Genomic DNA, 22,577 nt, shown 5'->3' with positions numbered 1-22,577 from the left:
ACAGCAGCACACAGCAAAACAAGACCCATTCACGCATACACACAGGCCTCCAATCCCAGGACAGGCCACCTCTGGGCCTTCAGTCCTTGCCCCCGAATTCTCAGGTGTGCAGGCATCAGATCCCCAACTTTGGACTCACAGCATAATCCCACAACAGCAATGTGAGACTGAATGTTTGAAACTGGCCCAAGAATAAATGCCTGCCAAAATTCCAGGAGAAATCCTTGCTCTTCTTTAAATGGTAGCAGAGTGGTTAGCACAACGCTTTACGGTAACAGTAACCTGGGTTCAATTCCTGCCACTGCCTGTAAGGAGCTTGCAGGTTCTCCCTGTGACCGTGTGGGTTTCCTCCCACAGTCCAAAGATGTACCAGTTGGTAGGTAAATTGGGTGTTGTAAATGGTCCTGTGATTGGCTAGGATTAGTTTGGGGGTTGCTGGGCAGTGCAGCCCAAAGGGCCTATTCTGCACTGAATCTCAATTTTTAAAAATGGCGCTGTGGAACTTTTAAATCTCACTTGAGAGGTCAGGGGCCCTTCATTTAATAAGTCATCTGAAAGCTGGAATTGATAATAGTGCAGAAGCAGAAAAGACAAGTCATGCAGCATCATCTCTGGTGATCATCCACATTGTGGAATTGAAAGATATTACCAGATTGATGTTCTTCCAATCCTCAGATCCCCATTCAGCAGGCTATCCCAATAAAGGGTGCACAAACACAGGCTACATTTCTCTACAGTTACTGGATGAAACATGCTGAGATATCCTGTAAACCAACAGATGAGGCAGATACAACGGTGTTTAAGAGGCTCTAAGATAGACACGTGAATATGCAGGGAATAGCAGGATATAGATCATATGCGGACAGATTTGGCTTCGTGCTTGGCACTGACATTGTAGGCCAAATGGACTGTTCCTGTGCTGTACTGTTCTATGAATGAAAATGAGGGCCAGCTAACAGCTGCATTTAGAATACCTCAGCATTCTTGGAGTTTGGAGATGGTATGAAATATGACATAAAATTAGAAATAAATTTAAATTGCATGAAGGCAAAATTTAGAGTAAATGCCATTTGAAATGAAACCTGTAAATCTGACATTCTGTAAAACACGATGAATGTGTTAAATTATAGAGCAGATAATTATGCACTGGAAGTGTTTGAAGCTGGAGCAAAATTGCAATATGAAAAAGAGAATCAAACTTCTTTATAGCTAATGAGTATGCCTGAAATGTCATTACTATTACAATACAAAATATCCCGGTAAAGCAGAACAAAAGTACTGCTAGACTAGTTTACAAAACTGGGAATTCTGTGAAAATACTTGAAAACCCAACAAACATAGAACAAACAGGGTGTTTGTTTCAACTGTAGTCAATTTCCCTACTAATACCCAAACGTGCAATAGCTCTTACTCCGTGCAAGCTTTCTGCTGTTGTAAGTATCCTTTATTTAAATGCATGTTTCAAAACCAACTAATAACTCAACCAAATCATTTGACAGATATTGAACTTGAATGGGAAAAGACTCAGTGTAAGCCTAGAGAAGTGTGCTTGGATTTGGGGAAAGAGCTTGGGACTGCAACAAACAAGTTCTACAAACCTCCCTGTGTGTCTGTCCACAGATGTGGAGGCTGCTGCAACAGCGAAGGACTAGAGTGCGTAAACGTCAGCACATCCTTCGTCAGTAAGACAGTAAGTAACTTTTATCTGGTTTTGAAGACTTTCGTAGCTCAACCTGCCTGTCGGAAAGATTTATTCATGTTCTTTAACAGCAATAAAGAAGTAGGGAGCTTTCATCCAAAAACAAGCACATGTGAAAAAAAAATGGCAAATCTAAGAGTGTCGGGCAATTTTAATTTAATTTCAGTGTGCTAGAGAGCAGAATCAGGTTTAATATCACTGATATATACACAATGAATTTTGTGGTAGCAATACAGTTCAATACATAAAAATGAACTATAAATTATGATAAGAAATATATATAAAAAAAATTAAATAAGAAGTAATTAAGTAGTGAGGTATTGTTCATATATTGGTTCATTGTCCATTCAGAAATCTGATGACAGAAGGGAAGAAGCTGTTCCTAAATGTGTGTGTGCATCTTCAGGCTCCTGCTATTAATTTCTCGCTGAAGCTCAAACTAAAAATTATGTTTAAGACCATAAAAAAAAGTTAATAGATTTTTTTTTTATCCATTGTAGTTGATGGAGATAACAATACCACAAGTGGGACTTTCCAAGCCAGTGGTGATCAGCTTCATCAATCACACTGCCTGTAACTGCCAGCCCAAGCGAGACATCTTTGGACATTCCCACTCCATTATCAGACGTTCTTTTCAAGTTTTTCCAAACAGGTAAGAATTCATGTGGACACAAGAGACTGCAGATGCTGGAAACCCAGAGCAACACACTTAAAATGCTGGAGGAACTCAGCAGGTCAGGCAGCATCTATGGAGGGGAATAAGCAGTTAGTAATTTGGGTCTAAACCCTTCATCAGGACATCAAGATTCATGTAGTCCTATCTAGCAAGGATTCAGGGGATAAGGGGCAAGTTTATTTTACACAGAGAGTGGTAGGTGTCTGGGACGGTCTCTCCGGGGTATTAGTGGAGATAGTGTTCAAGAGGCTTTTAAATAGGCACATGAATATGTAAAGAATGGAGGGATGCAGATGTGACGTCGTTTAATTTGGCATTGTCTTCAGCACAGATATTGACTGAAGAGCCTGTTCCTGAACATGTACATTTCTAAGTTTTATTAGCAATTTCTGCCCTGTTCTAACAGGGTTACTCTGGCTTGGAGTATCCTACAGACTGTAACAATGCCAGCAGCCATAATGTCAACACACGTGGGAAGAATGTACCACATTTCAGGTCACGCTCTTAATGGGCGTCATCTTCTGATTGTGAATGAACTGAGTGGATGGGGGATAGAGGATGGATGTATAGAAAGAGGAAGCTTTAAGCCTCTCCCCAGCCATTTGTTTCAGCTGCCCTGTGACACTGGACACTGCAGCTAACAGCAGGCTCCGGTACTGGAGTAACGTGATGGAGCCTCAGGAGAAGGAGCAGATCAAAGACAACCCACAGACTTAGTCCTGACCCCATCAATGGCAAATTTAAACACCCTCCTGGAGTCACTAGGGTTTGTCTTCCAAAATACAAATGACATCTTTGGATACCCATCAACTATTTTAACATTGGCCTGAATTAAAAGTAATTTATCAAGAGAAATAGGAGTGGTCCCCAGTGCTCATTAATTCCGATTCAGATTTTTTTCCATTTATTGAGACAGTGCGGAATCGGCCTTTCCATCCCTTTGAGCTGCACTGCCCGTCCCTGATTTTATCCTAGCCTGATCATGGGACAATTTACAAGGACCAATTAACCTACAAACTGGTACAGTGAAACCCCATTATAACGCAGTCGTTTGGGTCCATAAAATGTCATCGCGATAAAACCGGGGTTGCGCTAAATCAAGGTTGTTGTTACTGTAGAAAGTTAATTTTAGTAAAGCTTTTTAATATACAAAACAACAAATAAAAACATTCAAGAATATTAGCAATCATCATTTATAGTTTATTTCTTAAAAAAGTGATTGAGTGTTCCTTGCTTGAACGTAGTATGTCGCTGGCTGTGAGTGAAATCTAGAATGCCATGAAGTGTTGTTTCCAGTATCCCAAGGTCTCGTGCAACTTGAGTTTGACTTTTAGTCTTGATGGCGTCAAGTGCATGAAGCTTATCTTTCACAGAAAAAGATTTTCTTTTTCTAGCAGTTTGTTCCATTTTGAGCCAAAAAAAAAGGTCCAGTGACTCACACAAAATGCTGGTGGAACACAGCAGGCCAGGCAGCATCTGGTCAAGACTCCTTGTCAGGAATAATGGGAAAAAGAGATAGTAAGAGTTTTGAAAGTGAGAGGGGGAGGGGAGACCCGAAATGATAGGAGAAGACAGGAGGGGGAGGGATGAAGCCAAGAGCTGGGAAATGATTGACAAAAGGCTGGAGAAGGGAAAGTATGGATTGACATGGACATGAAGTCCAATGACTCATCTAGTTACATCCGAATTAGCGTTAAATCGGAGCACGTAAAATCGGGGTTTCACTGTATGTCTTTGAAACTGGAGCACCCAAAGGAAACCCTTATGGTCACGGGGAGAATGTGCAAACTCCTTACAGACAGTGGCGGGAATTGAATCCAGGTCACCAGCACTGTAAAGTGTTGTGCTAACCACTACGCTACCGTGTCACTCTATGTACATCACAGCATACAGTGAAATGTGTCAGTTTGTGTTAACAACCAACTTACTGGGGATGTGCTGGGGGCAGCCTGCAAGGGTCTCCACAATATCCCTGTGCTGACAAAGAATGTTTGGCAGAGCAACACCGAACACAACAGAATGAAACACTACAAGCAACAAAGCACAACAACAAAATAAGCCCTTTCCCCTCTCCCACCCTCCCTCCCTCACACACGGACAAACATCCAACTCCAGCATAGGCCTCTGCCCAGAACTGACAGCACTTTCCGCTTGTAAAATACCGCCAATTCTAGAGCTCTATCACCTCCACAGAAGAGCCAGGTAATGTTGCCTATCCAGTGATCTAATGACCCAGAATGGTAACTACTATTCCATAATGGAAACTGGGGAATATGCATAAATTCAGTTCATAGCTCCCACACCAAGTTTCCCAGTGTGTACAATAGCTAACATGACTCAGTAAAAAAGTTTAATCCTATTGCCCCAATGTCATTCTTGCTCCTTGCATATGTAACAACAACCATCTTCATTTGTGCAAGGTACTGCTCCAACTATTGGAGATCTTCACTTCTGACACCTATTAACTTGGATTTTACCAGAATGCCTTGATGCTACCCTCAGGTAAATGATGCCTTGATGGTAAGGACATTAACTCTCACCTTGCAATTGGAATTTGGCTCTTTGATCATTGTTTGGACAATGACTGTCAAAAGGTCTGGATTTGCATTGACTTGTCAAAACCCAGCTTGCTAAATAAAGACCCAGTTATCGGTGAATAAATACCTCTTGATGGTGCTATCAACGACACCCTCCATCTCTCTGCTGATGATAGTAGGTTCTTGGACGGTAATCAGCCTGAGCGGGTTTGTCTGCATCTTGATAACGGGACAGACCTGGGCAATTTTCCATACTGCTGATTGGGTGCTACAGTTGGACCTTGACAGGGATAGCTTAGCCTGAGGTAGAGGTGATTGAGGAGTACGTGCCTTCAGTACCTCATCCGGGATCCGGATTGGTCTCATGCCCTTTACTGTATTCAGTGCTCTCAACTATTTTTTTGAAATCATATGAAACAAATCCAATTGTCTGAAGACTGGCTTCTGTGATTTCAGGGCTCTTGGAAGGGAGTGAGATAGATCATCAGTTTGGAACCTCAAGGTGAACATGGGTGAATGCTTCAGCCTTGCCTTTTGCACTTGGGTGTCATATCCCACACTATTGGGAATGGTGTGTTCATGGAGCCTCCTCCTACCATTAAACAACTAATTGTCAAAGAGGCATAGAACACTGCAACACAGAATCAGGCCCTTTTGCCTGTCTAGTCTGTGCTGACTTGCTTCTCTGCTTAGTTCCATCTACCTAGACTTGGATCATTGCCTTCCATACCTCTCTCATCCGTTTATCTATCTATACATCTCTTAAAAATTGGCAGTTGAACCCATATCTACTACTTCCACCGGCAGATCATTCCACACTTGCACCATGATCTGAGTGAAGAAGTTTCCCATCAGGCCCTCCCTTTCACCCTAACCCTCCATGACCTTTTGTTCTCATCTCGCCCAACCTCAGGAGAAAAAGCCTTCATGTAATAGTCATAGAAGGTCATGTGTCCATCATTTTCATGACAGGGTGTGTGTAAGCCTGTAGAATGTTGATCTGATCTGCAAATTCTGGGAAGCTTAGCTCAGGCATGCTGCTTTTACTTGGCACATAGTCCTGTGTTCCAGCTTCACCAGGTATGTGTTACCAATTGCTAGTGTGCCTGGTACTGCCGCTCCAAGTCTCCCTTCACTGCTGATTGATCCATGACTGATCTCCAGGTTTCAGTGTGAGAATGGAGCAAAGGATGTGCTGGCTGTTGTTTCTAGTGGTGTACACCTCCTCCAGTGTTTCCAATAGTCCACAGAATCCCAGGACTGCCTAGTCCTGATCATCCCATTTTGGACTATTACAGTGCTGTGGAATGCCTCTCAATGTGAGGACAAGGCTTCTTTCCACAGGGACAAGATGGTGGTCACTTCTACCAGTGTATAATCGATACATGCATCTGCCACAGTTGATTAGTGAAAACAAGTTCAAAAAGAATTTATTCTTTATAGTAGTACCATCACTGATCTGGTAATTAGCTCCTTCATGGGTAGGGCAGTTCATTCGATGGGCCTGTCAGTAAAGGACATTCAGAAAACCCTTGCTGCTTTCAGGGTTTCTTGCTTCAATTGTGGGAGGACAGTAGGTAGTAAACTGCACCTGGTATGATGAGACCTCATGAGTTTTAGTGTTAATATTGTGGGTTCCCTGTTTTGGTGTTTCCCAACTGTATATCACACTGCTGCCTCCCTGGATGTTCTGTCTTCTTGTCGTGGCAGAAGGTACCCACGGTTTGCCTAGGAGGAAGATGGAAGGTACGATTCAATAAATCATGTTTACAGCAAGCTGCTGCTTGTTGGGGTGGGGGGCAGTCCCCAGGTACTTGTGATGTGCACACTGCAAATTTAACAGAGCCGTTAGCATCTTTGTCAGATCCGATTATGTGACTTCAATTAATGTCATGTGATCTTTTTTTTTTGGTTTAATGTAGCATCTCCAGAAGGGTTGGATGATGTTTTGGACCATAACAGAGGGCATTTAAGAGGGAACCACATTACAGCAGATGTACCCTCTGTGGCCACTTTATTAGGTACAGCTGTACACCTGCTTGCTAATATAAATATCTAATCAGCCAGTCATGTGGCAGCAACTCAATGCATGAAAGCACGCAGATGTAGTCAAGAGGTTCAGTTGTTCAGACCAAACATCAGAATGGGGGAGAAATGTGATGTAAGTGACTTTGACCGTTGAATGATTGCTGGTGCCAGACGGGGTGATTTGAGTACCTCAGAAATTCTTGATCTCCTGGGATTTCCATGCACAACAGTCTCTGGAGTTTACAGAGAATGGTGGGGAAAGAAAAACACCAAGCAAAAACATCAAGCGAGCAGCAATCGTGTGGGAGAGCTGTGAGAGAGGTCCGAGGAGAATGGCCAGACTGGTTCAAGTTGACATGAACATGACAGTAATTCAAGTAACCACATGTTACAACAATAGTGTGCAGAGGACCATCTCTGAACACATAACACGCTGAACTTTGAAGTGGATGGGATACAGCAGCAGAAGACCATGAACATACACTCAGTGGCCACTTTATCAGGTACAGGAGGTACATAACAAAGTGACCACTGCATGTAGAGTCACATACACTGAGGACAATGGATTTCTCACCCTTCAAGGGCACTGCTGAAACAGATGGCATTTTAGGATAACCGATAGTTTTATCATCATCATTAATAGGTCCTGTTGTTATAACTGTTATAACTAACTGAATTTAAATTGTACTGTTGCCATGGAGGCATTTGAACTAGCATCTCTAGAATGTTATTCCAGGCAACTGGGAAACTAGTCTGCTAATTAAGTAAACCTGCAATGAAAGTTGACTACAAGGCTAGAGGATTGTCATTAAATCCAATGCACTTCAAGTTGGAGGGTTTCATTTGCATTTCGCGTCTCTGCAGGGGATGATGAGACTCGAATTTTGCATTCCGCGGCCCAGGCGAGTTTAACTCAGCCTCATCGGGGTGGGACCTGTCAGTCTCCTTCCTGAAGAAAGAGAAAGGTTGCTCACGGGAGATTCACATTGGCCTCGTGGAGGAGTATTTTTGTGAGGATGAAGGGGATCGTTGGGGAGGACATCCCAGGACTGATGAGGCCAGTCCTTAAAATCAGAGTGAGGAAGACAGCTTTCCATGTTTGGCCTCTCCTAGACTGTTTCCTCTTCCAGCATTGGATGAAAGAACAGCCACAAATACTTGTTTAGGAATGTGTCAGAGTTAGGGTATTTTCATTGTTAAAAACTGCCCAGATGCTTTGCATCTTTGAGAAAATAGCCTTAACTACTTCAAGGACCTTATTCATCATTGTGAACAAGTGTGTCAAAATCAGAAGCTGCAAAGTTAAAGTGGGATCTCAATGGTTAATGTGTGCACATGATATATGGATGTGCCTGATTGCTGCTGGGCATTAAATTTGAGAGAACAGCCCTTTTCTGTTAAATTCCAATCCTCAATGCAAGCTTAGTCTCAGTAGTAGCAACAGTAAATCACTAATATCTGTACTTGCACAGTCTTGAGAAGTTGTACTGTCTTACTAATTGCACAGCTTGATATTCTTTACAGATAGAAGGAGACCTGCAGCTCTCTTCCTCTAACAATAATATTCAGCTGTAAGTAGCTTGGAATGGTTAGGAACCAGCTGAGAGCCAACCTCTTACAAATGGGTTCTGCTGTGAAAGGTCTCCTTGCTCAATTAACAGATTCTCCCAGTTATTTGAATTGGACAACATCCCTGAAAGGAAATGGCAATGAAGTGAAACAAAACCTGAGAAAACGGTGACATTCTTCTCTGTAGGTCCAATATTCTGAACAGATTTTCAGAGTTTCAGTCATTTAATTTAACAAAGCATGCTCCAGTTTTTCCATAATCAGCATGTAGGAAGGAGACTGAAAATTCTGGCTGAGAAGTACTACAACAATTCAATGTCAGTGTGACAAAAGAGCAGATTATTGACCTCAGGACAAGGAAACTGGATGTCCATGAAACCTAGTCCATATCAGGGATCAGAGGTGTAGAGGGTCAGCATCTTTAAATTCATCAGTGTTATAATTTCAGAGGACATGTGCTGGGCCCAGTACATACGTGCAATTATAAAAAAATATACAGCAGCACCTCCTTTTTCTCAAGAGTTTATGAAGATTCAGCATGACATCTAAAACCTTAACAAACTTCTATCGCTGTTTGGTGGAGGGCATATTGACTGGTTGCATCACAGCCTGGCATGGAAATACCAATGCCCTTGAATGGAAAATCCTATAAAAAGTATTGGATACATCCCAGTCAATCATGGGTAGAGCAGGTCCCCTTAAATGAGCATGCCTACATGGAGTGCTGTTGCAGGAAAGCAGCGTTCATCATCACGGACCCCCACCACTCAGGTTACGCTCTCTTTTCGCTTCTGCCACCAAGAGGAAGGTACAGGAGCCTCAGGACTCACATCACCAGGTTCAGGAGCAGGTTTTACCCCTCAACCATCAGGCTCCAGAACCAAAGGGGATAATTTCACTTGCCCATTACTGAACTTTTCCCACAACTAACGGACTCACTTTCAAGAACTCTTCATTCAGAATTCTTGATAATTTTTTGAGTATTTATTTATTTATTATTATTATTTCTTTTCTTTCTTTGTTTTTGTAACTACACAGTTATTGTCTTTTGCACACTGTTTGCTGTCTTTCATTGATTCCGTATGGTTATTGGGTTTATTGAGTAAGAAAATGAATCTTACCTTTGTATATGGTGACATGTATGTACTTTGATAATAAATTTCCTTTGAACTTTGAAAGTAACTTCAAAACAATAAAAGATTACTTAAAACTGCGGTCTTTTTTGACCAGTCATGCTGCTAGGTGCTGTTGGCATTACGTCAGCTTTGTATACTAACAATCTGCTTACCCTACCTACAATGAATGTCAGCTCCGCACATGCAACGGTGGTGCTAAAGTGGTATCTGATGCAATACCATAGACAGTATAGGAAGTGAAATGGTAGTTTGTCCATATAACTCAATAGCTGAAGTTCTTACCTTGGAATGCAAACTTCAAAATTTACCCATATTGTTCTTTCAACTTTCTTTCCCTGAAAGGCTAGTATTGTTCAGAATTTGGTAGAGGATCATTTTACAAAGAGTGTTTTTATTTACTCCCCATGGACAGATCTTGATTGCTATGTGGGCCTAATAGAATTTTGATGCAGTTCCTGGTGGTTGTTCATGTTGAGTTTTACAGGCTTCTTCATTGAATGGGTGTGGTCATTAGAGGCCGTTTAGACATTCCAGTGGTGACTTAATAACAGTGGATGCTCGAATTCTGACTTCATCCATTTTAGCCAAAGGCAATACTTTTTATGACCAATTGAACAAGTTGTTCTTTTTCCACTGTAATAGCACGGAATTTAAACTTTAGATATGAACCTTGTCTTAACAGTGCCTGAGAACGTATTTGTTAAAATAAAAAAAGTCTTGTTGATCAGAGTGACAGGAACTGACTCAGGGCATTCCTATCAGCTGAGACCTGTATTTTCCGTTCAGTGTGAGTTTCGTGAGGGACTTGACTGGACTACAAGCAGAAAGGAATGAGTTGAGAATAAATTTCTTCAACAAATGCATGGTAAATCTTTGGAATTCTTTACGCACAAGGACTATGAAGACTCGGATGCTCAGTAGATTCAAGGTGGAAATGAGGGAAATGGAAGGATAGGGACACTGTGTAGGCACAGGGGATTAGTTTAGTTGGCCATTTGATTACTAATTTAATTGGTTCAGCACAACATTGTGGGCTGAAGGGCCTGTTCCTGTGTTGTACTCTTCTATCCTCTTTGTTCTATATTCTATGAATAGGATTTTTGGATGTAATGGGATATGGTGTTGGTAGAGACAAATACTGAATAGAAAAGCGGGTGTAAGTGGCTAAGTGATTTACTCTAGTTTTTCTTTCTTTTGTGCCAATCATTTCTACAAAAGAAGAGTATTTTATTCTGTCCTGACTGACTGGAAACTGGAGGGGTGCAATTGACTATCTGATTTCCAGCCATTCTGATCTCTTCAGTTTTGCACCTTATGTATAAGGGTAAACAGTGAACTATGAATGGAAATTAAATACAATCATCTGGTGATGATTGTTCCAAGATGCCAAGCAACTTCCCTGATGTGGTGCCATAAACCTTAATGGATTGGCTGATCCTAGCATGGTGGTGAGTCTCAGGAATCAATATCAGTATCACAGAGCTTTTTTAAAAGGAAAATTTAAAGAGGACTGCTAATTCTGCCAACAACATGTATTGCAAAGCACTTGCCTTCTTTCAGTGGCAGTGAATAACCAGTCAATTTTTCTCAGCCACCTTCTGGACATCAGGTTTACAATTGTCTGGAAAATGGCACTCCTCCCAGTGGTAAGAATGCCAACTCTCATTTCTCAATATAATCTCTTACTGTTAAAGGTGAAAATGAGAATGATGTGTCCTGCAGATAACTTCCAAATGTTTCTCCCTCATAGATGCGTTACGGAGAATGAAACATGTCCACATGGTCTCACGTGGGATCCCCATTACTGCAGATGTGTCACCCCACACGAGCTCTTCAGTTTAGTTGCCAGCAATTCAGAACCAGGTTATGAATTACTTTTATTCATCCATCTATTTAATCATTTCTGTGGGTAGATTTTCACCTGGAGTGCTGCCAAGGGACAGAGGTTCTAGCTCACAAAGATACCACACAGGAAGTTAGTGAACAAAGTTAGAAGAGGTAGAGCTGTGGTAATTTACTGGTTGGTTCCGAATTGGTCAATGGAGAAAGCAAGGTGTGTGTGTTGGGGGTGGTGGGGGGAGAGCGGGGTTGGATGTGTGGAGTGACCTGATTGATAGCAGGGCTGTGGGAGCCACAGCAAATACCCAGGTCCACTGAAGACACAAGGCTGGTGGGAACTGGGATGCAAAGAGTCATCGAGAACTACAGCACAGAAACAAGCCCTTTTGCTCATCTAATCCATACCAAATTATTCTGCCTCGTCTCATCAACCTGCACCTGGACCATAGCCCTCCATATCCCTCCCATCCATGTACTTACCAAACTTCTCTGAAGTCAAACCCACATTCACTACTCACTTTCTATACAGTCACTACCCGCTGAGTGAAGAAGTTCCCCCTCATGCTCCCCTTAAACATTTCACTTTTCACCCTTAACCCACAATCTCTAGTTCTAGTCTCAGTGGAGAAAAGCTGGCTTGCATTACCCTATCTATAATAATTTTGTATACTTCCGTCAAACCTTCCCTCACTGTCCCACACTTCAGGCAATAAAGACCCTGGGAATTTATCTATGCTTTAGGTCATTTATCAAGAGCCTCAAAGAGATTTGAAAAGGATGAGGACAGAACTGTGGCCTGGAGAGAGCAAGGCAGAAGGATCTAATGTGAAAAGACGAGAGCTCCTGCAATTTGCTCCAAAACTCTTGCCAGAAGAAGTGTTCAAGGGCAAAATGTAAAGGACACTTTGACATGCACATGGATAGTGAAGGTCTTGAGCAGGGGTTTCCAACCTGGGCTCCACGCTTCCTTGCTTAATGACATTGGTTCATGGCACAAAAAGGTTGGTAACCCCTGGTTTAGAGGTACATGTGCCAAACACTGACAAATGGGACCAGCTCAGATGGGCATCTTGGTCAGTACGGATGAGTTGGGCTGAAGGGCCTATTTCTGTGTTGTACGAATCACTACCAAGCTGAATTCAGGACGATGGGGAGCGAGTACAGGTGCTTGGGCTCTGATCATATCGAATGGTGAGGTAGGATTGAGAAACCAGGTGACTGACTTCTGCTCTTATTTTCTTGTGTTCCATAGAATAAACAAGTTCCTGAAACATTAGTGCAATTAATGAGCAGATTCTGTAAAACTGAAAGACACATAAGAAAGAAACTTCCCATTACTGTACATGACATTATTACAATATTCATTGTGCTGCAGTAGATATAAAATAACTATACTCAGGGGTATCCTTGGAATTTATGCTGCAGTCAAAATAAATGACCGCAATTATCAGAACTTAATTAAATGAAAATAAACAATGTGAGTTGTGTAGTACAGCACTGAATGTAGATACAGCAAAGGTGATCTGGCATTGCAGTGCAGAATTATAAAATAAATGGGGGAAAAAAAGTAGTACAATTTTTTTTTCTGCTTGAATCCTACTTTCTCGGCTTGTATGTAAGGCATGCCGTCGAGTGGAGGTATGATATGCAGGTTCAGGAGACAAAACACAGGATGGAGAGAGGAAATAACTAAAGGATTACTTCTCTGTTGATTGTTCCAACCTGTTACATAAAGGAAGGTGCTTGCTGAAAGCTGGGAACAGCTCATCATTGGCTCTAAACTGTGGGGGGAGGGCAATGGGAAGGGGGAAAGGAAAATAAAGTTGAATCAAAGTCAGTCTGAACTGGTGGACATTAAAAATATTGAACATCTCTTCTGTGGACTTGACAGATGACGATGAGGGTGAAGTGGCTGACTTTTGTGGGCCCTACATGCTATTTGATGAAGATTCGTGCGGCTGTGTGTGCATGAACAGGCTGTCATCGTCAAGCTGTGGCCCCAACAAAGAATTCGACGAGAGCACCTGCAGATGTGTCTGTAATAACGTGCACCACCGAGGCTTGTGCGAACCAGGGAAGGAATGGGATGCAGATGCTTGTGAGTGCGTGTGCAGGAAGAAATGCCCGAGACATCAACCCTTGAATACCGATAAATGCACCTGTGAATGCACAGAGTCAGTAGCTTCATGCTTTCGCAAAGGAAAGAAGTTTGACCCACAGACATGCAGGTGATCAAAGATAAGCTAATCATTTCTTCATGGCTAATACCTGCAGTACTTTTTAATTTTAAATATATTAATTGACATAAATTCAAAGACAGGCAGTTATATTTGAAGATGGTTTTGGATCTAGGTATTTCTGTGGTGGGAATGAATCTTGAAGTAGTGTAAAGCCACTGTATCTGAGATTCCATAGGAACAGGAACAGCAGATAATGGTCAGAACAATGGGAATAATCTTCCGCCACCTCCAACGGGATCCCACCACTAAGCATATCTTTCCCTCCCCCCCCCTCTGCATTCCGCAGGGATCGCTCCCTACACAACTCCCTTGTCCATTCGTCCCCCCCATCCCTCCCCACTGATCTCCCTCCTGGCACTTATCCGTGTAAGCGGAACAAGTGCTACACATGCCCTTACACTTCCTCCCTTACCACCATTCAGGGCCCCAAACAGTCCTTCCAGGTGAGGCATCACTTCACCTGTGAGTCGACTGGGGTGATATACTGCGTCCGGTGCTCCCGATGTGGCCTTTTATATATTGGTGAGACCCGACGCAGACTGGGAGACCGCTTCGCTGAACATCTACGCTCTGTCCGCCAGAGAAAGCAGGATCTCCCAGTGGCCACACATTTTAATTCCACATCCCATTCCCATTCTGACATGTCTATCCACGGCCTCCTCTACTGTAAAGATGAAGCCACACTCAGGTTGGAGGAACAACACCTTATATTCCGTATGGGTAGCCTCCAACCTGATAGCATGAACATTGACTTCTCTAACTTCCGCTAGGCCCCACCTCCCCCTCGTACCCCATCTGTTACTCTTTTTTATGCACACAGTCTTTCTCTCACTCTCCTTTTTCTCCCTCTGTCCCTCTGAATATACCTCTTGCCCATCCTCTGGGTCACCCCCCCTGTCTTTCTTCCCGGACCTCCTGTCCCATGATCCTCTCGTATCCCCTTCTGCCCATCACCTGTCCAGGTCTCGGCTCCATCCCTCCCCCTCCTGTCTTCTCCTATCATTTTGGATGTCCCCCTCCCCCTCCAGCTTTCAAATCCCTTACTCACCCTTCCTTTAGTTAGTCCTGACGAAGGGTCTCGGCCTGAAACGTCGACTGCGCCTCTTCCTATAGATGCTGCCTGGCCTGCTGCGTTCACCAGCAACTTTGATGTGTGTTGCTTGAATTTCCAGCATCTGCAGAATTCCTGTTGTTTGGGAATAATCTTCCTATTGTTCTTCAATACAGTACCCTCATTTAACTTCTCAGTCAAATATCACATACCATTCCCTAGATTATTGTGCTCATGGATATGTTGTGTTCCATCTCAAAGGCAAAAATAAGTAAATAAAAATAAAGACTCTCTGAAGAAATCCCTTGGTGCCTGTCACATTGACCATCGCCGGTGGTCTAATCTAGCCTCTGATCGCGAGGCCTGGCGACACACCATTCACCCGTCTGTCTCCTCTTTGAGAACGCACGCAGGGCTGGCATTGAGGACAAAAGGAGAAGGAGGAAGAACCGTGACACAGCAGTACCAAACCCAGAACAGAATTCCCCTTGCAACCGGGCCTGCCTGTCCCATATTGGCCTCATCAGCCACCAGCGAGCCTGCAGAAGACGTGGGCAGCCCCCTTCCTAAATCTTCATTCATGAAGCCAAGCCATGATATATAAAGCCTACCTCTGACTTCTCCCCTTAACTTTCCTCAACTCACCTTAAAATAGAAGTCCTCTGGTATTGCCCATTGTCACCCTGGGGAAAGGCTGTCCGTTATATCTATGCCTCTCAGAATCTTACATGCCTTTACTAAGTTACCTCATCTTGCTTTGCTGTAAAGAAAAAAGCCCTAGCTCATTCAGTCTTTCCACATGAGACAAATTCTCTCATCCAGCCTCCAGGAAATCTTTTCTGCACACCTCTCTAAAGCTTTCACATCCTTCCTATAATGAGGTGACCAGAACTGAACTCAATACTCCAAGTGTGATCTAACCAGAGTTTTATAAAGCTTCAACATAACTTCATGGCTCTTGAACTGAATCCCAGCCAATGAAGGCTAATACACCAGAGGCCTTTTTTAGCCACTCTCTAAATTTGTACAGCAACTTTGAGGGATCTATGAATTTGGATCTCAGGATCCCCCCATTCCTCCTCACTGCTAAGAATCTTGCCATTCACCTTCAAGTTTGAAAAGATCACCTTGAAGGACTGCACTCTAATGTAAAATCCTTTATCACAAAAGAATACTATTAATTCTAAGGAAATTCTAGCCACATAAGAGTGACATTGGGGTGATCAGTGGCACTGCAGGTGAACTATCTCACAGCTGTAGTAATCTGGGTTTAATTCTGACCTCTGGTGCTATCTGTGTGGAATTTGCATGTGCTTTCAGGGTCCACACAGATTTCCCCCCCCCCCTGCCCCCACCACCACCTCAAAGGTCCTCTTTTTATTACCCCATAAAATAAATACGTGGAATGGAACATTAATTGCAACCCAGTCGAAGTGGGTGATAGGTGAATTGGGAGGGGTTAGGAGAGGACCAGCATAGATTTGATGGGCCAGATATTGTCCTTCCACACTGTAAATAAATTTTTTTAAAAAATTTTGGAAAGTAACAAAAGAGAATAGCACTGGCAACAAATTTTTTGAACGTGTTGCTTCCTCAGAATTTTATTTTGTTTATGATAGACTGCTTGTGGTTGAACCCAAATATAATTTCAGACTTCCTGTATCATATAGGAATTTGGAGAAATGAGAAATTAACTTTTATTGAATATAATGTGTTTAATTGCATAAGTGCTGATGCTTTGCAACAGTTTAATCAGGCTAAAAATGTTTTGCTCATGATTTTAATTTCTGCTCAGTGTCTGAGGCTTCTTACTTAAGTGTCTAACAATAATCATCCACTATTAACCAGTTCCAGTTGCCCTGATACTGTTCCTCCATGACTGCAATGTCCTGGTAAAACCTTTCACTATATGCGTCACTGACTTGCAGGAAAGAAGTCTAAATGGAACCCAGAACATGAATCTTTAGTGACAAGTTGAACTTCATGGTTTTGTATGCTTGAAGCATCTTATCAATACCTGCACATAGTTTGGTGCTCTGTAGTTGCCAAGAAAATTTTCAACGACATCCTTGAACGCCATCCATGCTATTTTTTTCTGGTCCTACTAGAAGTTTTCTGACTTGCCTGTCATTGGTAACCTGTTTGATTTGTGGACCAACAATATACCTTCCTTAATCTTGGCATCAGTTATTCTGACTTGAATTATGAATTCAAATAACAAATAGAGGCTTTTTTAAAAAAGGGTGTGTAATAGGGAAATTTCATGGTGATTTTTGAGATCAGCAACACAAAATCCATAAGATACATCCAAAAGTATTCAGAAAGCAAAATCTTTGTTGTCCAGTGTAATCAGAATTAGTCAAGACTGTTAGTGTAATTGCAAATGTCACTCCACTCTTCACGAAGGGACAGAGGCAATTAGTCTAACTTCACTGGTTGGAAAGATGTTGGAGCCAATTGTTAGGGATGTAGTTTTGGGGTACTTGGAGATACATGATGAAATAGGATGTAAACAGCATGGTTTCCTCAAAGGAAAATCTTGCCTGACACATCTGTTGGAATTCTTTGAAGAAATAACAAGCAGGATACACAAAGGAGAACTGGTGGATGTTGTGTATTTGGATTTTCAGAAGGAATTTGTTAAGGTGCCACACATGAAGATACTTAACAAGCAATGAGCCCATGGTATTACAGGAAAGACGCTAACATGGAAAAAGCAGTGGCGCATTGGCGGGAGGCAAAGAGTGGGAATAAAAGGAGCCTTTTCTTTTTGGCTGTCATTGACTCACGGTGTTCCACAGGTGTCTGTGTTGGGACCGATTCTTTTTATGTCAGTGATTTGGATGATATAATTGATGGTTTTCTGCAAAGTTTACAGACAGTACAAATGTAGGTAAAAGGACAGGTAGTATTGAGAAAGTAGAAAGGCTACAGAAGGACTTAGATTCAAAGAATGGGCCAAGGAATGGCAGATGGATTACAGTGTCGGGAAGCATATGGTCGTACAATTTGGTCAAAGAAATGAAAGACTTGACTATTTTCTAAATGGAGAGAAAATACAGAGAACAGACATTCAAAGGGACTTGGGAGTCCTTGTGCAGGTTTCCCTAAAGGTTGAGTCTGTGGTGTGGAAAGCAAATGTGATGTTAGCATTCATTTCAAGAGGCCTAGAATATAAAAGCAAGGATGTAATGTTGAGTTTTTCTAAAACACTGGTGAAGCCTCACTTGGAGTATTGTGAGCAGTTTTGGGCCCCTTAACTTAGAAAGGATGTGCTGAAACTGGAGAAGGTTCAAAGGAGGTTTATGAAAATGATTCCAGGATTAAACAGCTTGCCCTTTGAAGAGCGTTTGATGACTCTGAGCGTGTATTCACTAGAATTCAGAAGAATGAGGGGTGACCTAATTGAAACCTATCAAATGGTGAAAAGCCTTGATAGAATGTATGAGGTGAGGATGTTTCCTTTGGTGGGAGTGTCTAAGACCAGGGAACACAGCCTCAGAACAGAGGGGTATCCTTTTAGAATGGCAATGAGGAGGAATTCCTTTAGTCAGAGAGTGGTGAATCTGAAATCCGTTGCCACAGGCAGCTGAGGATGCCAAGTCTTTGTGTGTATGTAAGGCAGAGGTTGATAGATTCTTGATTGGTCAGGGCATGAGGGATATGGAGGGAAGGCAGAGGATTGGGACTGAGAAGAAAAATGAATCAGCCATGATGGGCCAAATGGCTTAATTTTGCTCCTATATCTTATGTTCTAAAATAGGGGCAGGTGGTGTAGGTGGTCTTGGATTCTAAAATTTCCTTACGAAGCAATCAATTGTTTTCCACTCTCACTACCACACTACTCTTTAAAAACTTTTCCTTGCAATCCCCTTGCCGCTTTTCCAGATTTTTAAATTGCCTTCGAACTATCTCTGTTTACCACATCTAGCCATTAATTAGTCAAAATGTGCAGAGTTAATAAATCAAGATGTGTTATTAACAAGTTATCCAGATGGTCTAAATTACATTTATACAATTTGTTAATTATCTATTTTCTCTTCTGTGGGAAAAATACAGGTGCTACAGGTTGCCTTGCAGAACCCAAGTGAGGCAGTGCCACTCAGGCCTTTACTTCAGTCATTACGTCTGCAGTTGCCTCCCACTATACATGAAGGAATATCAAACTGAAGACTGATGCACAAACTGCTTTCGACTTGCCTTGCTTCGTCAATGAAGAACTTAATTTTCCAGCCTGCAGCACTTACAAACTAGTTTTATTTTTTTTTTGGATTCTACAGTCTAGTAGGTATGCTGAGCACTGAAATGTGTCCGAGACAGTGTGAAGAAAGTGGGTATTGGTCCTTGTTTTAGAATAAAACATTCAGCTCAATTTCATAATGCACAATTGATTGGTGTGATTACCAATATTATTACAAATGCCCAGATAAATGTGTTTCCATTAATTAATGTACGTTTCTTGGTACAGAGTGAATCAGTTGTGGGGAAAAATAGACTTTTGGTATTGATCAGCTGTTGGCATGAAATATATTGTCTTATGCAAAACAATGCTTTTATTGACACAAGAAGATTATGCTACTGGAAATGAGTCCTAATGCTTCAGAAATAGATATGATGTTTTGTAAATCTTATAATAGCTTAAGCAATATCATGAGTTTACCAATTGTAAGCCAAAAAAAGTTGCAGCCTCGTCTTTTACAAAAGTACATTTATAATCTAAAGTATATAAATTGCGACATAACTATTGCTGTTGAGAGAAGTTTTCAATTTTCCAAGCACACCTTATATGCACGTGAAATGAGCAAAGGAGAAAAAGGCTGTATAGAAACGGACCGATAAATTGAGTTGGTTAATTTATCCTACTCAGCATATCATGTGTAATGTGCATTTGCAATTCGCTACTAGGTATTTATGCAGTGGAAATGGGAGATGCACTTAAATTATCAGGGGGTGTAACAAAATCTATTAAACTGCTGCAATTCTCTCTAACAATTGAAACAAGACCAATAGCTTATCTCAATTTCTTCCTTCAACAGAGAGGAAACTTAATTAACTTATGTCTTGAGTCATTAATACATCTAGACAGCCATGTGTAACATTTCTCATTATAAACATTCTAAAGGCTATTTAAAAACCACATCTAACTTCAATATAGAGTGTAGAAGCGTAGATTCCACAGATTAGAGAGTTCCACATCTTCTTTACAAAATTTCAAGGTGATCACAGTCTTGTCATGAATTATCAAGCTATTTAATATGGTAGTTGCCCCTTTTGGAAGTAAATTATTTTAGTGGTTGTTCTATAATTATAAACTTCACTTTAAAAAAAAGCCATGGTTCTGTAAATATCTAAGATTGCATTTTAATTCCTTAATGGTTAACAGTCATGCTAAATATATTTTCCTTTCTTTTCCAATCTCTCATTATCCATAGAAGCAGCTCTAGGAAGATGTACATCAGCTGCATGGTTGAAACTTCACAAATTTCCCCTCCCCTGATCAGATATTCTGCCCTTTGGTCAGCAGCTTCCTGACACAATGTAGTTGAGATCAATAACACTGAAAATCAATCTTGGGTGTTTCTGGAACATAAAGCCTAAAGGAATGTGACCAATAAATCTTTAAAATACTAATAACTTCATGTGTGAAGGATGCTTCTTTTGTGTGGGGTAGGCCAGGATCAGGCTACAGAGGAAAGTATTTAGGAGCGAAATGAGAAATTAAAAAAAAATAGATATATATAGTATATTCAGTGTGGTGCATTTATGAAATACCATGAAAGGGTATAGGAAGAAAACGCAAATATGGTATTGCGATAGATCAGCTGTAATTTTGTGGACTGGCAAAATGGGCTCAGAAGGCTGAATGGCCTTTTCCTGCTCCTATTTTATGTTTCCATCAACGTTGTTTTAGACATTTAAATAAAATCTAGCACAGGAATCATTTCAGTTTTGAATAGGAAGATTACATTAATAATCTGTAATGGTCAAGCTTCGCTTCTTACACGTTCCTACTTCATGTATTACATCCTTCCATTCACTATAAAACTAAATTTTATTAGCTTCTCAAAGGTTTGTGAGTTCCCCATATTTACTCATACACTTTTGATATGCCATAAAAATGGCTAAAATGATACAAACCTGAAACAGTGGAAGTTGTCAGTAATTGATAGGCCTGCCACATTGGAAATGGTGCCTTCACAGTAACAAGCTCTTGTCTTTGTTCCACATTACTGTTTTTCCCTCAACCACCCTTCCACCCCCAAAAAAAATTCTTTGGTGAAGCAATTTTCCTGTTTCCTTCCAAAAGTTGTTGTTGAATCTGCTTACAAAACTTTTATGTTTTGTGTTCCAGAAAATAACTTGCTGTGTTTTTCTTTTCTTTTGGCAATTATCTTAAGCCTGTTCACTCTCGTTACCAAGATTCCTGCATTTCTCATATATTTCCAAATATTCATTCTTTCAAGTACAAGAGATAACAAGTTTACTCATGTCTTCGGATTTGAGAGGGTTGCTATTCTGCATTGACCTCTATGGCAACAATCATTTCACTTACCTATTCACAATGATATAGAAATTGATAACAATTATATTTAAAACTTTATGTTAATTTGGCTTGTCTCAAGCTTCTGAAAGTATCAGGGAGTCAGATATAGGCTGGTAAGGGTTATTCAGAAAAGTATCTGGGTAACTATAATTTTGTTTTCTTATGGGATGAGAGGGACAGTAGGAAGGAATAATTGGAAGAAGGGAATCAAATTAACAGGGGTCTCAGTCAAGAGTGGGACAGTTTGAAATCTGTGCTCACTCATTGATTAAAATTTACTGTTTTAAATGCAGAGTTTTTCTTTTAAGAACAGGAAGAGTTTACTTTTTAAGAGTTCATTGTGAACAGCTGCACTTAACAGATCAGGGTGTCCCAAAGTTTAGTTCTGTACTGAGTTACACCTCAGCCTTCCAGAATAAGGGATTTGGATGTGGTTGCTTATCCTGATTCAGTCAATCTTGCAAGGACTATCTACAGGGCAAAGATTGGTCTTTGTTCCTGTCAGTTCTCGAGTTCAATCGTGTCAAACTCACCTGAAGGCTCCCATGTGAATAATGATTCACTGGGTAAGGCATAGGAGGCAAGTTGTTCTTGCAGAATTATAATTCAACAAGTTGGCAAGAGAACAGAATTTTGTTTCAAACCTTCTTTATAACCAGTGCTTTGTGATGCCACTCTTTTCTAATATCTTATGACATGTGAGGAATATTTGCAACAGCCGATTTCAAACTTGTGACCAATGCTGTCCCAGGGTCAGTAATAATTAATACTGCCTATTTAGTTTCTGTTATTAACACATTAAAAGCAATCACAAATTATTAGCAGCAGCATTCCAAACGTACAGATATAGCAAAAGAAAATTCCTCCATGCTCTTGGTTATACTATGGGTAATTATCTATACAGAAGCTGTGAACAATTCTATTAAACAAATTTACTTTATAAAAAACAAATTGTATATTTATTGCTGGCTCAATTTAATTCTGTGTTTTAATATGTGTATTGGATGTTTTTTTAACCATGGAATAAGTTTTTTTTTAAATAAAAGTATTATATTTGTAAATGTGTTTGTACTTGTTCAGCACTAGCAATAGAGATGAGCAGGGATGAATACTTGGTGTATTTAAAATACATATTTAGAATAAATAACTAATTATTTTGCATTCCTCACAGCAAGGGAACATTATTTTTTTCTGGGAGGGAGTGAAAGAGGTGTGGAGGAAACACCCAAAAAAAGCTTGAACTATGGTAGCTCATGCA

The 22,577-nt window shown here is 41.0% G+C and overlaps 1 protein-coding gene across 1 annotated transcript in view; it reads left to right on the top strand.

Annotated features, from left to right (window-relative positions):
- Positions 1-22,336, top strand: part of LOC134349197 (vascular endothelial growth factor C-like) — an 82,854-nt gene extending 60,518 nt beyond the window's left edge. Inside the window, exons 3-7 of the mRNA XM_063053169.1 lie at positions 1,500-1,690; positions 2,200-2,351; positions 11,396-11,508; positions 13,376-13,712; positions 18,835-22,336. Of these exons, the coding sequence (XP_062909239.1) occupies positions 1,500-1,690; positions 2,200-2,351; positions 11,396-11,508; positions 13,376-13,712; positions 18,835-18,952 (911 nt within the window). The 3' untranslated portion in view covers positions 18,953-22,336. The remainder of the gene's footprint in view (positions 1-1,499; positions 1,691-2,199; positions 2,352-11,395; positions 11,509-13,375; positions 13,713-18,834) is intronic.
- The last annotated feature ends 241 nt before the right edge of the window (positions 22,337-22,577 follow it).

This window comes from Mobula hypostoma, chromosome 7, assembly GCF_963921235.1.
Source record: "Mobula hypostoma chromosome 7, sMobHyp1.1, whole genome shotgun sequence".
NCBI classification, from domain to species: domain Eukaryota; kingdom Metazoa; phylum Chordata; class Chondrichthyes; order Myliobatiformes; family Myliobatidae; genus Mobula; species Mobula hypostoma.
This window is presented reverse-complemented; position numbering and strand designations above follow the sequence as displayed.